Here is a 15481-nt window from a genome sequence, read left to right as displayed (position 1 = left end):
TTGACAGAAACTTTTCCACCTTGTCAGGAGGAAAGGACACGGAGTCCAGGAGCAGCAGGGTACGACTGGGTATGGTGGGTACAGAGAGGGATGGGTTTGGGACACAAGATTTAGAGGCAAACACAAAGTTGAGGCATTCAGCTTTTTCACGTGCGGAGTCAGCTGTGTAGCCGTTTGAGGTAAGGGAGGGGATGGAGGGGGAACAAACACCAGAAACGGATTTGACCAGACGCCACCAGGATTTGGAAGAGGGAGACAGATAAGAGAGTTCGGTCTTGAGAACGGAGAGATATTGTTTCCTGGCTCTCCTGAGGGTGGACATACACTTGTTTCGGGCTTTGTGAAAGGAAATGAGATTTCCTTCCGTTGGATTTGCTTTCCAGGAGACGAAGGCAAGTTGTTTCTGGGCAACAGCCTCACCACAAGATTCCGTGTACCATGGACGGGAGGAAGGGTATGACAACTGAAGACGAGATGGGATAAATCTGTGCATGAGAGAGAGCAATTTACTTTGGAAGAATTCCCAGGATGAGTTGATGTCAGAGGTGGTAGAGATGGGAGACCAGTCCAGATGATTGATTGCTGCTTGAAGACCATGCCAGTTGGCCTGAGTGAAATGCCAAACTCGTCGACGCTGAGCAGGCTCCCTGAGGATGGTCAGAGAGATGTCCACTTTAACAAGGACATGATCAGATGATCCGATCGGAGCAGAAGAAGAGCAGCAGACATTTTCAGGGAAGTTAGTCATAACCAAGTCCAGAAGAGAAGATGTTCCGTTGACTGAGATCCGGGTCGGGAAATTGACAGATTGTGTCAGTCCCAGTGAGTCGCAGAAGTCCTTTGCTGAGGAGCCATGGCTGGTGAGAGAGGTACCCACACCCAGCCAACTGGCATGATGACAGTTGAAATCACCACATATGAGGAAGAGAGAGTTGGGATGGGTAGATAGAAGTTGGTCCATATTCTCAGACAGCGAGATGTAGATGGAGTCATCACTGTTTGGTGGACGGTACAACACACATATGAACAAGAGGTGGGAGCGAAGGGGAAGCCATAGCCAGAGGTATTCCTGGGGGTGAGGTGGAGAGAGTGCAGTGCAGGGCGAGTGAGGAAGAGAGTTTTTGATAAAGATAGCAACCCCGCCTCCAGGACGAGGCTCAGGTCTATCATACCGGAGGAGGGAGTAGCCCGGGAGAGATACTATGGAATCAGAGACATCATAAAGGAGGAAAGTTTCTGTTAAGCAGATCACGTCTGGTTTGACAGAAGCAACCTGTATGGAGAGATCAGTTAAGTTTGAACGAAGGCCCCGGATGTTTGAGGTCCATACCGTTAATGAAGAGGAAGGGGGAGCATCAGATACAGAACAGGGGGGAGGAGGGGTAGGGTAAGATGTGGAAGAGGTGGAAGAGGTAGGGAGAGCTGTTGAAGGTGTGTCAGAGATTTCAGAATAGCTCGGAGAAAGGGAAGGATGGGGCGGACAAAAGGTTTGATGGTGATTGGGTGAGCCACAATGAGGTGTTATTTGAGGAGGGGGAAGAGCGAGGCAGAAGGTTGGGGGAGATGGAGGTGAGAGTTTTAAGGGGGAAGAAGCGGGGAGGACGCTTTGAGGAGGGGGAGTGAGAGGGGGGAAATTGAGAAGCAATGAGGGTGGGGAGATTTGAAGGGGAGGGGTGAGGGGGGAGTTTGGGAGGGAAGGGACAAGGGGAGGGATTTGAAAGGGATGGGATATGGGGGAGATTTGGAGGGGAGGGGTGAGGCAGGAGTCTAGGAGGGGAGGGGCGAGGGGGCGTCTTGGCGGGGAGGGGTGAGGGGGTAGTTTAGGAGGGAGGGGGCAAGGGGGGAGATTTGAAAGGGATGGGTGATGGGGAAGATTTGGAGGGGAGGGGTGATGGGGAAGATTTGGAGGGGAGGGGTTATGGGGAAGATTTGGAGGGGAGGGGTGAGATTGGATTTTTGAAAGTGTACGATTTATGGGAAACGAACATTTATTGCAAAATGAGTTTCTTGTGACCTTCGAGTTAAAAATACGTTTAAGGACGCTGGATGGAGGATGGAGTGCAGGAGAGTTTAGGGAATGTAGAAAAAAGGCACTATAGGAGATGGATATTTTTTTTGGGATGAATTGATTTGGTGAGCAAGTCGAAAGCAGCCTTTTAAAGAAGAAGAAGAAAAAGGTGTTATAAAATATGACGGAATACATAACTTGAGGGGAAAGTGTAAACATTGAAGGTTAATGAGTGAAAACTATCTGGGGAAATGGGGGAGAAACACGTGGTCGAAGAACGAACGAACGAATAAGAATGAATAAACGAATGAGAACAGAGAAGGAAATTATTTTTTTTTTGAAATGTTTTTTTGAAATGAAATGTTTTTGAGAACAGAGAAATGCTGCACCGATCGGCTGCACCGATCCGACTCGGTGACCTCGGACAAAGACCTTTTATAAGGACATGAGTTGAATCCCTGCTTGAGAGAATGCCAATCCCCTCCCTGCCATCATGGTCGTCTCTCCAACTCACCATCCCATTAGATATGCGGAAAGGACAACCCAAAACCAATTATCTTCTTTTTGATTCATATATAAACATCATTAAAAGTAAATAATGACCTCGGCCAAAGTTCAAACGATGTGAGTTTAATCTCTACATGAGAGAATTCCACATAGCTATTTGGGCGGTGTATAAGCTAACAGATCGCTGCCTCCATCGATCTTGCTGAGGCCGTAAAACCTATCAGCTCAAAATCCTTTTAACTGTTGACTTGGTAGTTTTTACAATGAAGGAAACATGTATGGGGAGTACATACGACATAGCGATTGTGAATGTGACAGCTCTGGGGCGTCTTTCGCTTCGCATCGAATTATTCAATACATTCATTCATTCATTTAATGATTTTGATGATTTGCTGATTTGCGTGTGATGTGATTTAACGGATGTTTATATAAATCGTTTAAAATAAAAAAAGCCTTCAATTTTTGATATGTTGCCTTTTCATTTGGGCCTCCCAATTGAAGCCCCGCCCATAGGGTAGGTACCGTTGCTAGTAAAGTGAATCTCAACCTGCGATGCATAAATCTTAACATGTGCATGGCTTTTCCTCAAATGTTCTTTTTTGGTGGCAGTGCTTCAGGTGAAAACAGCCATTCCAATAATCATGGGCACGAATGTGGGCACCTCCATAACCAGCACAATCGTGGCCATCATCCAATCAGGGGACAGGAATGTCTTTAGAAGGTAAAGTAAATATGTTATTTTTGTTATTACCTTTGCCACCGAATGTGGAAGAGCTTATGTTTTCATTCGTGTCTGTTGTTTGTTTGTCTATGAGCAAGATATCTCAAAAAGTTATGGACGGATTCGGACGAAATTTGGTGAACAAGTTGGGTGTGTGACAAGGATGAAATGATTCGATTCTGGTGAAGATCCTGATCCAATTACGAAGAACTTATTAAGTGATTTTTCACCATTCAGAAATATGACCAAAAACGATATATATCATTATGTTTCAAAACGTTGTGGACGGATTCGGAGGAAACTTGGTGGACATGTTGGGTGTGCAACAAGGACGAATTGATTCGATTTTGGTGAAGATCCGGATCTGGATCCGGCCTATCAGTGGGATAAAAAACGTAAACTGTTCAGCCTGGCTGAGGTGTGCTCTCTACTGAGTGCCGTTCTAGTTATACACTGTTTTTGATGGTTATATTCATATCACTATTTTCACCTTTTTGGTTTATTTCTTATACAGTATTTGATATATTGTCAGACCCTGACATTCGGAAGGGGGGTGGGGGGGCATTGTTTATTTACTGGAAAATTTTTGCAGTACTTTTGCAGTACGAATGTTTGCATTACGTTCCTGGAAAATGCTGCAAATATTAAATCCGCGAATGTGGGGGCATTGTTTTAATGGGGGAAAGGGGGATAGGTTCCCAGCAGTTCGTGATTCATAAAGGAAAATAAAAAATCCGCGAATACGCCCGTGAAAAACCACGAACATGTGAATCAAATGCTGAAGCAAGTAAAAAAAAAAACGGATTTATGTGTGATATGTGGAAGACGCTTTTAGAACTATTATGTGCACCTCTGGTGGGAAATGGTTTATGTGTGACCTGTTCAAGATGTGTTTAGAAGTGCCATGTGCGCGGCTGGTGGGAGTTGCTTTTTTGCGCCCGCTAAAAACCGCGAATACGCGAAGCACAGGGCAGCGGATGTAGAAGCAGGTCGCATTTTATCAACCATGAATACATGGGGTCCGCAAATGTTGGCACTGCAAATGTCGAGGTCCGATAGTATAAGAAGTAAACGTCCATACATTCTATAAAATACCCAAAGTGGGAAGAATGGGAGTGGGAGTGGGAGTGGGAGTGGGAAGAATACCCAAAGTATGGAAATCTATAAAAATGTGAAATGATGATCTTGCCATTGTATGAGGTGTATGTAATTTATTGAAAACTTTAATACTTTTTCTACAGCACACAGATATAGCTTCCCTTCATTCCATTTTCATATTTCTGGGAGTGTGCTTACACCACTAATGAGAAATGGTTTCTGCCCCAAACCCCCTGCAGGTTTGGGCAGAAATTTGGAATTTTTTCAGGGTGTTTGTAATATCTCACCTCCTATTCACAAAACAGTCCGTGGGATCTTTAACATCCAACAACGACCTGTACTGGCAGATGGGTCTTCCTTGTTAACGAACGTCCTTCCAATGGACGGCACACACATTGATGCCTTGCTCTGCATGCGAAACTCAGGGGTGCCCGTTTATATCTAGGCCGAGATTATAACCCAGACTAGTCAGTTCAAAGGTAAATGCACGTAGCACGACTAAACCATCCTGCCAGCCCTCCACAACGTAATGGCATTGGCTGATGTATTTACTAGTGGTATACCTTTGAGCTGTATTTGTACCTTTTTGCCACACATGCTTTTGAGAGTGCTTGCATGTTTAAATATAATGTAAGGTCAGGGGAGTAGAAACAGACCAAAATTGACCGCTTCGATTAACAACTACATGTTGGTTGCTCCTCAAATCCCTCATTCGAATGTATCATACTCTGTTATAGAGCGTCGATGCTGTCAAGTGTTACGGATTCATCACTTCCGTTGTTGTGGTTTTCATCCACTTTTTTGATTCCATGTATTATTATTGTTGTCGTTTAAGGGAAATAGATATTGCTAATTTCAAAAGGTAAAAAAGTTAATGTCCGGAACCGGACGACGAAGAAGAGGAAGAGGAGAGAAAAGAAGGCGGAGCGAGTGAGTCGGAGAAGAAGCATAGTTGCTTTGCGGTCTGGAGCGAACGTTGGCGAGCAAGAGTCACGAGTGAACTTCGGGTTTCCCAGGAAAGGGATTCTTGCAACAGAGTTGATAACGCTGTGACAGATCAACCTGCGTGTCAGGTTTTTGGCGGTGGATTCCGAGGAGAATCATCGTCGGGCCGTTACGCCTCGAGAACGGGCCATCGGCCATTTTGACTCGCGCGCTTTGCGCATCACGCAAGGTCTTTGCTTCGCTTCAGCCGTTTTCACCGCATTCAGACGTATCTGGTGTGTGCGTGTGCAATGTGGATTTTCAAGGTTAATTTGCGGTTCGCCGACTGTGAGCCGTGAAACGTCCATACCCGAGGGTGTGATTTCCCAGTCGCCTGCAGGGCGCCTTTGGATTTCCCAGTCAACTTGAGGGCGCCTTTGCGCAGCTTTGGCAGCAGGACTGTAACTGCCAACCCAACGGGATTCTGGTCTCGATTGGACATCCTTCTGATGATCGCTGGAGCGGATCGACTTTGACTTGAAGCCGGAATCGACGTTGGCTTGAAGCCGGGGTTATAGATATTGGGAATCTTCCTCTTTTCGCTCACTTGGAGCACAGTGAGTTATATTGTACGAGGTTGATGGTACCATCATAGGATATATATATATATATATATATATATATATATATATATATATATATATATATATATATATATATATATATATATATATATATATATATATATATATATATATTGATTGTACTTTTGATTACTATTATTGTTGTACTGTTATTCTTGTGTGATCTTAATACAATATTTGTTTGTTGGTAACAATTGGTGTGGCTTCACCATTGATCTTTGACATACAGAATAACACATTTTTCTGCCGTGACTCCTCTCGGGGCTCGGAGGTACACCGTGACCGGGGGTTTGAGAGGAGCACGTAACAGAAATTGAGGGCTCATCCAGGATTAAATTCCCTTACACTCGTCCGGGATAGAATTCCCTAACATTCCGAAAATTCCTAAATTTTTCAAAAAAATGTGAAAATTTTTGTGTGAAGGTTAACAGGTGCTAACTAATAGTCACCATGGTGTTTGATGCAGAAAGGTTTGCGGCGTCCCCTAATGAGGCACAGTTCGAAGCGTTAAAAAGATGGGAACTCTTGATATTGGCCAAACATTTTAACTTGGAGGTCCGAGCTCATCTATCTATAATTCCAGTAATCTCTGTACGTTTGTACGTTTGTACGTCTGTACGTCTGTACGTCTGTACGTCTGTTTGTCTGTGACCGCTGTTTCTCGACAACCACGGGTCCGATATACTTTTAACTTGCCAGGTATATTGCTGGGGACCCGAGGATGTGCCTTTTCAAGGTTTCATATTAATCGGACAATTACTTACCGAGCTATGTCCAAAAAACGATTCAACCAATCAGAGAGCAGCGAACTATCGCGTGTGCCGAACGTGGCGGACACACTCTGCCTCGGATGGCACATTTGAGAGCGTATTCATTTATTTCACGTTTGCAAACTATGTTGGCGTTAAACTATGTTTTAAAACTAATAATAAAACTAATAAAAACGAATTTGCGATTCATTCGCTTTCCTGCGCGTTTGTGCACGCGATGGCGATTTCTTTACCAAACTCCGGAAGCCGTTCGCTTTGGACCAAACCATTTCATGTAAATAGAGGGGGGGGGATTGTCACCACTCGCAAGCCGTTCGCTTTGGACCAAACCATTTCATGTAAATAGAGGGGGGGGATATAATTTTAGATATATATATAGTACGGGCATGCCCTAGTATAAAGAAAGCAGAGATGCAGACATTGGTGGTAGAATCTCTGGTGGGACAAGGAACATGGACAGAGGTAGCCTTGGATTGGTTACCTGAGGAAAAAGAAAATGTGGAGCTCCGGAAAAAGGAGATGCACCTGCAGAGCCAGAAAAGGTTAAAAGAGTTGGAATGGAAAGTCGAGGAAAGCAGAGCAGAACAGGAATGGGAACTCGAGGAGAGAAGAGCAGAGGAAAGGAGAGCTGAAAGGGAACTCGAGGAAAGAAGAGTAGAACAGGAACGAGAACTCGAGGAGAGAAGAACAGAGGAAAGGAGCGCTGAAGAAGAAAGAAGAGCAGGGGAAAGAGCAGAGGAAAGGAGAGCCAAAGGGAGTTAAAGGAACGTGACATGGAGTATCAGAAGGAACTTAAACTCAAGGAGCTGGAATTATTGGGAGAACGGAGAGAAGTTGTATCCATGCCGGCTAGTTCGACAACTAGTCAGAACACTTGGGATGTTGGTAGGCATGTGAGGCTGGTTCCACCCTTCAATGAAAAGGAGGTAGCCAAGTTTTTTTTACACTTTGAGAAAGTGGCTCAAATGCTAAAATGGCCTGTGGGGTCCTGGACTATGTTAGTGCAAAGTGTTCTGGTGGGTAAAGCTCAAGATATCTATTCGGCTTTACCGATTGACCAATGTGCAGATTATGAGATAGTGAAGAAAACCATTCTCAAAGCCTATGAATTGGTCCCTGAAGCTTACCGGCAAAAATTCGGGAATGTCAGGAAGAGGGAGAGTGAGACCCATGTGGAGTTTGCCAGAATGAAGGAAACCATGTTTGATCGGTGGTGTGATTCGAAGGGGATTGGGAAAGACTTCAAACTGTTGCGACAATTGATCTTGGTGGAGGAATTCAAACAGTGTCCAGGCAGACATTAAAGTACATCTGGATGAAAAGAAAGTACCAGAGTTGAATGAGGCAGAAACCGTGGCAGATGACTATGCCTTGACACACAGGATGGGGTTCCACAAACCTAGCTTCCCGCCTAGAGTTAGGCAGGGGAGTTATGGTAAATCATGTGCGGAGAACAAATATTCATGGAGGCGGCCTAGAGATGACTATGAGGACAAATCTGATACCGCGACTTTTAGGGATCAGAAAACTACAGTTCCAAGACAGACTTATCTTCCGGGGTGCCCGAGGCAGATCACGAGTTTTTCCTCCGGGCCTACTTGCGCTTTTTGCAAGAAACCTGGGCATTTGATGTCCCATTGTTATGCCCTGAAAAGGAAAAATCAGGAGTGGAGTCAGACTAGTACAACTCCGAATGCATTGGCCAATGTGAGAAATCGTCCTTGGAGGACAGTGCCTTGTGAAGGTTCCCATGCCAAAGTTACGTCATCACAGAACGACCTTGTTCAAGAGGGTTACAAACCTTTTATTTCAGAGGGGATTGTGTAACTGGATGGAGACTTAACGAACCAGAGACCTGTTAGGGTATTGAGGGACACAGGAGCACATCAATCTTTGATGCTTGAAGGCATTTTGCCATTGTCAGAGAAGACGGCAACTGGTGTTAGTGTTCTTTTACAGGGGGTTGGTGGCTATGTTAAAGCTCCACTTCATGTCATCCATTTGAAGTCTGATTTGGTGTCAGGACCGGTCACCGTAGGTTTACAAGCCACTCTTCCTGTAGAGGGAGTCTCTTTTGTTGTCGGGAATGATTTGGCCGGTGGTCGAGTTTCTGGTAACCCGATGTTTGTTGAAAAGCCTAGTATGGAAAATAACACCGCACGGTTGGAGCGGGAGATTCTGGGGATCTTTACATCCTGTGCCGTGACTCGTGCTATGGGTAGGAAGCACTCTGAAGAGAAGGAGAAGGTACGGACGTCACGCTTTGCACAGTCACTTCTTGTCGAGTACCCTGAAACTAAGGGTCAGCACACACAAGTCATGGATGGAGGCAATGTTGGCAAGCTCTTTGTAGGTGGACTGAACTTTGACACAATTGAAGATGTTCTGGACTCTATCTTTGGCAAATATGGACCACTCTTTTGGAAGTGCGGCTGATAAAAGACAGGAAGATGCAAAAGTCGAGAGGGTTTGGCTTTGTCACGTTTGAAAACACAAAGGACGCCAAAGATGCAGAAAGGATTTGAATGGCAAGGATTTGGATGGTCGGACCATAACAGTAGAGAAGGCAGGCCATGGGTGTCGAGGGGGCTGGCTACAAAGGAGGAAAACGTGGAGGTAGTTCCAGGGGTGGCTATGGCTCCCGGGGTGGGAGTAGTAGTTTTGGTGGCGGCCGCAGTCGAGATTACTATGGAGGCTCCCAGAGTTACGGCAGCTCCCGAAGGGATGATTACCAGGGTAGTGGCCGAGAAGGAGATCGCTTTTCACGTGACTACAGCGACAAGCGCTCCAACCGTGATTATTATGAAAGTTAGGAAGAGTTTGAAGCACTGAATGCTGCGGAGTAGCTGAGTCAAGATTTCTACATGGATTAACCTGTGAACTCAACATTCCTAAATGCGTCCACACAGCGAATACTTCTAGGCCTCACCAAATACCATGAAGCATGGCTCTCAGCTCGGCCTCCTTCAAAAAGTGCTATAGATTTGCTTTGGATTTTTGATCACAACCCCTTAACCTTCATTCAAAAAATGAAAAATAAAAACCAGAGGTTGATGAGATGGAGTTTGGCTTTGCAGGAGTCATCTTGGAAATTGAGCATGTAAAGGGCAGGGACAATGTCGTTGCTGATGCTTTGTCCAGAGTGAACTAACTTTGTGGAAATTTCTGTAGGTTGTTTGGAAGTTTTGTTGCTTTATTTTTGGGAAATATTAATTATCGTTGCTCACGGGAATTGATTTGGGTGTGAGTTTTACATTTGTTTGTTAAAAGAGTTTTTGCCTGCAAAGAAAGTTTTCACTATGTTCAAACTTTCTTTCTTGAGGGGGGGAAGTGTTACGGATTCGTCTCTTCCGTTGTTGTGGTTTTCATCCACTGTAAACATTTTTGATTCCATGTATTATTATTGTTGTCGTTTAAGGGAAATAGATATTGCTATTTTCAAAAGGTAAAAAAGTTAATGTCCGGAACCGGACGACGAAGAAGAGGAAGAGGAGAGAAAAGAAGGCGGAGCGAGTGAGTCGGAGAAGAAGCATAGTTGCTTTGCAGTCTGGAGCAAATGTTGGCGAGCAAGAGTCACGAGTGAACTTCGGGTTTCCCGGGAAATGGATTCTTGCGACAGAGTTGTTATCGCTGTGACAGATCAACCTGCGTGTCAGGTTTTTGGCGGTGGATTCTGAAGAGAATCATCGTCGGGCCGTTACGCCTCGAGAATGGGCCGTCGGCCATTTTGACTCGCGCGCTTTGCACATCGCGCAAGGTCTTTGCTTCGCTTCAGCCGTTTTCACCGCATTCAGACGTATCTGGTGTGTGTGTGTGTGTGCAATGTGGATTTTGAAGGTTAATTTGCGGTTCGCCGACTGTGAGCCGTGAAACGTCCATACCCGAGGGTGTGATTTCCCAGTCGCCTGGAGGGCGCCTTTGGATTTCCCAGTCGCCTTGAGGGCGCCTTTGCACAGCTTTGGCAGCAGGACTGTAACTGCCAACCCAACGGGATTCTGGTCTCGATTGGACATCGTTCTGACGATCACTGGAGCGGATCGACTTTGGCTTGAAGCCGGAATCGACTTTGGCTTGAATCCGGGATTAAAGAGATTGGGAATCTTCTTCTTTTCGCTCACTTGGAGCACAGTGAGTTATATTGAACGAACATGATGGTACCATCATAGGATATATATATATATTGATTGTACTTTTGATTACTATTATTGTTGTACTGTTATTCTTGTGTGATCTTAATACAATATTTGTTTGTTGGTAACAATTGGTGTGGCTTCACCATTGATCTTTGACATACAGAATAACACATTTTTCTGCCGTGACTCCTCTCGGGGCTCGGAGGTACACCGTGACCGGGGGTTGGGGAGGAGCACGTAACACAAGGCAGTTTCTTTCTTAGCAAGGGTTATACTGGATGGTTTGCCATGCATTCCCAGAAGTAGTTTGGGCAGGAATTTGGAATTTGTTAATGGTTCCAGCAATAGCCTGTCTATTCATCGCAAAGGACACTGTGGGATCTTCAACATCCACCAACTGATGCTGCAGACCGGACGCCCAGTGTTTCGTCCATACGAGGGCAGCACACACATTGATGACTCACCCTGCCTGTGGATGACATTTTGTAGCCGGGCTGAGATTCAAACCCAGGCTAGATGGCTTGGAGGCGAGTGTGTGTACCTCTAGGCCATCCTGCTAGCCAACACTATAACTCATTATACAATTATTTTCTGACGTTGATATTTGATCTTCAGGAGAAACGAGAATGTAAACCATATTATAAAAAGGAGTCTTCGGGTGATCATTCTAAAGCTCTCAAGGAAAGGTCAGTTAAGTCATTGATGAAACGGAGTTTGCTCTAAAGCTGTTGTATGTTTGCCTCTCCGCAGGGCTTTTGCTGGTGCCACTGTACTTGACTGCTTCAACTGGCTCACTGTTCTGGTACTGCTACCTATTGAGGCAATCTGTGGATACCTGTTTCATCTCTCCAATGCCGTGGTCACTTCATTCCATCTTCAATCTGGTGGAGATGCTCCAGAATTCCTTAAAGTTATTACAGAACCACTCACCAATAACGTTGTCCAGGCATGTCCACAAATTGACACCATATGCAGCTTAAATGGCCATCGAAACAACTTTGGATTTCTTGAGTGTTGAAACAATCTGAAAGTTTTCTTTAAAGGTATTATTTAAAGCGAAGCGCATTCGAGTTTTTTGCACCAGGTGCTGTTTCAGCACACTGGCCTTTTGCTCCATAACTATCAGACATCCCAGCAGTCCCACCGACTGCAGGTGGTGCTACATATATAACTACATTTTGGGAATTTAGCCAGGGTAAAAGTAATCGATGGCTTACTCTTTTTTAACTTACTCTTACTTCTAGGGGAGAGGAGGGATGGAGTTTCAATACCCACAACCTAAATGCAGACTCAGGAAAGCAAACGCTGTTAAAGGAAATGGTGCTGTTTGATGCAGTGCCCCAAATTCGCATGGGATTAGAACTGCAAAGTCTGACTCCATCGATGAACAAACCTAGACTATAAAAAAATGTAGCTCCTGAACACTATTCAGCTAAAGGTAGCTTGTTTATCATACTAAAATACACAATTTGGTGTCTCTGTCTGTCTGTCTGTCTGTCTGACTGTCTGACCACAATGCATTTGGTCGTTCCTTATCCAATCTCAACCAAACTCGCCAGGGGGGCTAAGGGTCACACAATGGAGGTTGTGGCGACTTAATATGCCCCTTCCACCTTCCCAAGGGGTGTTTCCGCCTTGGACGAACTCCATGTTAAGGTGTATGGTTATCGTGGCATTTCGTGCGGCACAAAAATTATTCTAACAAAAATCTGTTCAGTCAAGTCTGTCCAACATATTATTACCTTTTTAAATAACCACTACTGTTGTTTAGCACTAAATTGAAATATATTTGGAGGAAACCTAAAGTCCTTGAGGCATTCGCTGCTTTTATCGCGTCCCCCCAAAGACTAACGGACCCAAGAAGTCTGGACTTACTTGGCCTCTAGTTATGATCTTTAGCAAATAAAGTTGTTTAAATGAGTCTTTATGCATGAATGATGTATCCCAATGCCCGTCTAATTTTTGTAGCCATCAGCTTATATGTGGACTGTATATGGATTGTTTATAACTTAATATAACTAACTTGTATAAAACTGTAATTGTATTTAACTAACAATATATTGGGGCCTCATAGGTGATTTCTATAAGCTTGGTGTTGGCTTAGCGGTTAGGGATCCTCGGATCCTGGGTTCGAATCCCAGTGCAATCCCTGAATTAACACCAGGGGGCGTTGACTCACCCTGTCATCCTTCCGAGGTCGGCAAATGGAGTACCAGTTCACTGGTAATTCCCTGTGTGTCGCAAGAGGTGACTAACAGGGTTGGCGGCAGGAAGGGCATCCGGCTGTAAAACATTGCTTCAAAAAGGGGACCACGGTGCCCGAAAAAAGCCAACCCCTGTTCTGCGGGGAAAATGGCCTCTAAAAGTGGTTCTATAGGTGATTTCTCCCAGCCATAGCTTGAAGTGTGATGTGCAATATTGTCGCGCCACTCTTATGGCCCAATTGTGACCTTTATTTGACATGTACCACATTCCTAACAGTCGCTAGCATTGTTTAATACTCACCTGAGGGAAATCTGGGTAAAATTGGACATATACATGTATATTTACACAAAGTTGGTGAGAGTATACAGACTAATTGATCTGACTTTAAAAAAATGCAATTCTGAATTGTGAGATTAAGTGGGTGAGTGTTAAGTTTTTGTTTATCATTACCCTCGCCTGAGGAGTGGGTATTGCATTTGAGTCCGTTTGTTCGTCTGTTTGTCTGTCTGTCTGTCTGTTTGTTTGTCTGTCTGTTTGTTTGTTTGTCCGCACAGAATAAATATGATTTTCTCTGCAACCGTTGGTCCGATGGACAGGAAATTTTCACCATAGGTGCAATACCACCTGTAGATTATGACGTCATAGGTCACGTGGTTCGGCCGCCATCTTGGAAAAAACAAAAAACTTTGCACCTCTATATCTCCGAAAGCACTGAATAGAAAAAATTGAGACATGGCTCATTGCAAATAACTCTCCATGGGGAATAAAATATGTTAATAATGATGTCATAGGTGCCTCCATTATGACGTCATAAGTCGACAAGTACAAAACTTCATCCAATCAAGATGAAATTTCTTGAGCATAATCTAGGAACAAATTAGTTTAGAAAAAAAATAATGATGACGTCATCGGTCACGTGGTTCGCCCGCCATATTTGTTTTAACACAAAAGCCTCAAAAACCACTGAAAATACATCCTGGCGAGGGTTTGCAATCTCTGATTGCTCTTTCTTGTTGTAAATGCATTTATTTCATTTATCACTCATTTTGTGGACTCAAATGTTATAGTGTCATGTTAAAACTTGATGTGGCCTGGCTGCTTGGCAAATATCAAGGTGTTTCTAGTCTTATCAAATTTTCCCTTTGAATGAGACCCATAACTAAAATTTGCTGTTCAGTTTATCACATTAGTCTTATCGAGTTTTGATCCCAATGGGAATCAACTTTCACTCTGTTCAAGCAGAAATTACTGGGGAGGTGCACAGTGCGTGGGTGTGATATTATAGGGATACGCTTGTGTGGATATTTATTTATGACGTACAGAAAGCTTATCTTCTGACCAATGATGCAAACGTGGTGCATACACAATATAAGTAAGGAGGAGAGTAAAAATTTGCTATATCTGCACAGATAGCAAATAGATGGCCCTCAGATCTGACGTCATAATGGACAACGATGATACACGAGTGAAGAATAACTTGTTCAGAAGTTATCTTCAAGCAAGAATTACACTAGGAGGGTTTGTAAATATCTGACAGTATCTCATGTCGACATATCTTGTTCTATTTAAAACCAAGTTTGCTTGCTTCCTCACTTTAAGTAAGGACAGGCCCTCTTCTTAGCAAGATTGTGTGGGGTTTACCTGATATTTTTTTATTACCGGTATGAGAGATACGTAAAGTTTAATTAACAACACTCACCTACCCTCATGTTGCCACATCTATATATGTACCGGTACGTGGAAAGAGCCACTCCATCCCGCTATCGCCACTTAGGCCTACAATTGATGGTTGCCCAGATTGTGCATAGGCCTACGCTCTACAGTGCAATGGGAATAGTTCATGTATGTGTGTCACTTAAATACAGTATGTGGTTATTGGATGCCTGCATGTCATGGTGCCCTTTATCACTTAACAAGCTGGGTCACCCGATCAAGATCAGGTTACTTAGACTTTAGTAAGCCATCAAGAAGATTGATGTTTAAAGCTGAAGCAAACATTAACCTGAGGGTGCACCATGGCAAAGATGGGCCAAATGGCAAGGACGGAATGATTAGAGTTTGGTTTGGATCCGGATACTATAATTCTTCAGTGATTCTTCCCCATTGAGAGATTAGGGCCAAAAACTATATGTACCATGATATTTCAAAAAGTTGTGGATGGGTTATGACAAAACTAGGTGGATGCCTTGGTCGGTGACAAGAACAAGCAGATTAGATTTTGGTTCAGGTCCAGATCCAGATCCGGCCTATCAGTCAGATACAAAACGTAAGCTGTGCAGCCTGGTGGAGGTATACACTCTACCAAGTGCCGTTCTAGTTTTCTATGACTTTGACGTACACACACATACACAGAGAATTTCTGTGTGGGGGCATTTTTAAGGCATTTAATGCCCCCACATTTAATGCTCCAATGGCTTGATCTCTGATCATCAATTTGGTTTCAGACCAGGACACTCTACTCTGGAAATGCT

General features: G+C 44.1%; 1 protein-coding gene across 6 annotated transcripts in view; it reads left to right on the top strand.

Moving 5' to 3' along the window:
* LOC137420793 (sodium-dependent phosphate transport protein 2B-like) overlaps positions 1–15481 on the top strand; it is an 88207-nt gene that overhangs the window by 57446 nt on the left and 15280 nt on the right. For all 6 annotated transcript variants that reach the window (XM_068106167.2, XM_068106169.2, XM_068106166.2 and 3 more), the window contains 2 exons: positions 3125–3236; positions 11556–11751. In XM_068106167.2, the coding sequence (XP_067962268.1) occupies positions 3125–3236; positions 11556–11751 (308 nt within the window). The remainder of the gene's footprint in view (positions 1–3124; positions 3237–11555; positions 11752–15481) is intronic.

The sequence above is a fragment of the Myxine glutinosa genome, chromosome 2 (genome assembly GCF_964187855.1).
Source record: "Myxine glutinosa chromosome 2, kmMyxGlut1.1, whole genome shotgun sequence".
In the NCBI taxonomy this organism is placed as follows: domain Eukaryota; kingdom Metazoa; phylum Chordata; class Myxini; order Myxiniformes; family Myxinidae; genus Myxine; species Myxine glutinosa.
This window is presented reverse-complemented; position numbering and strand designations above follow the sequence as displayed.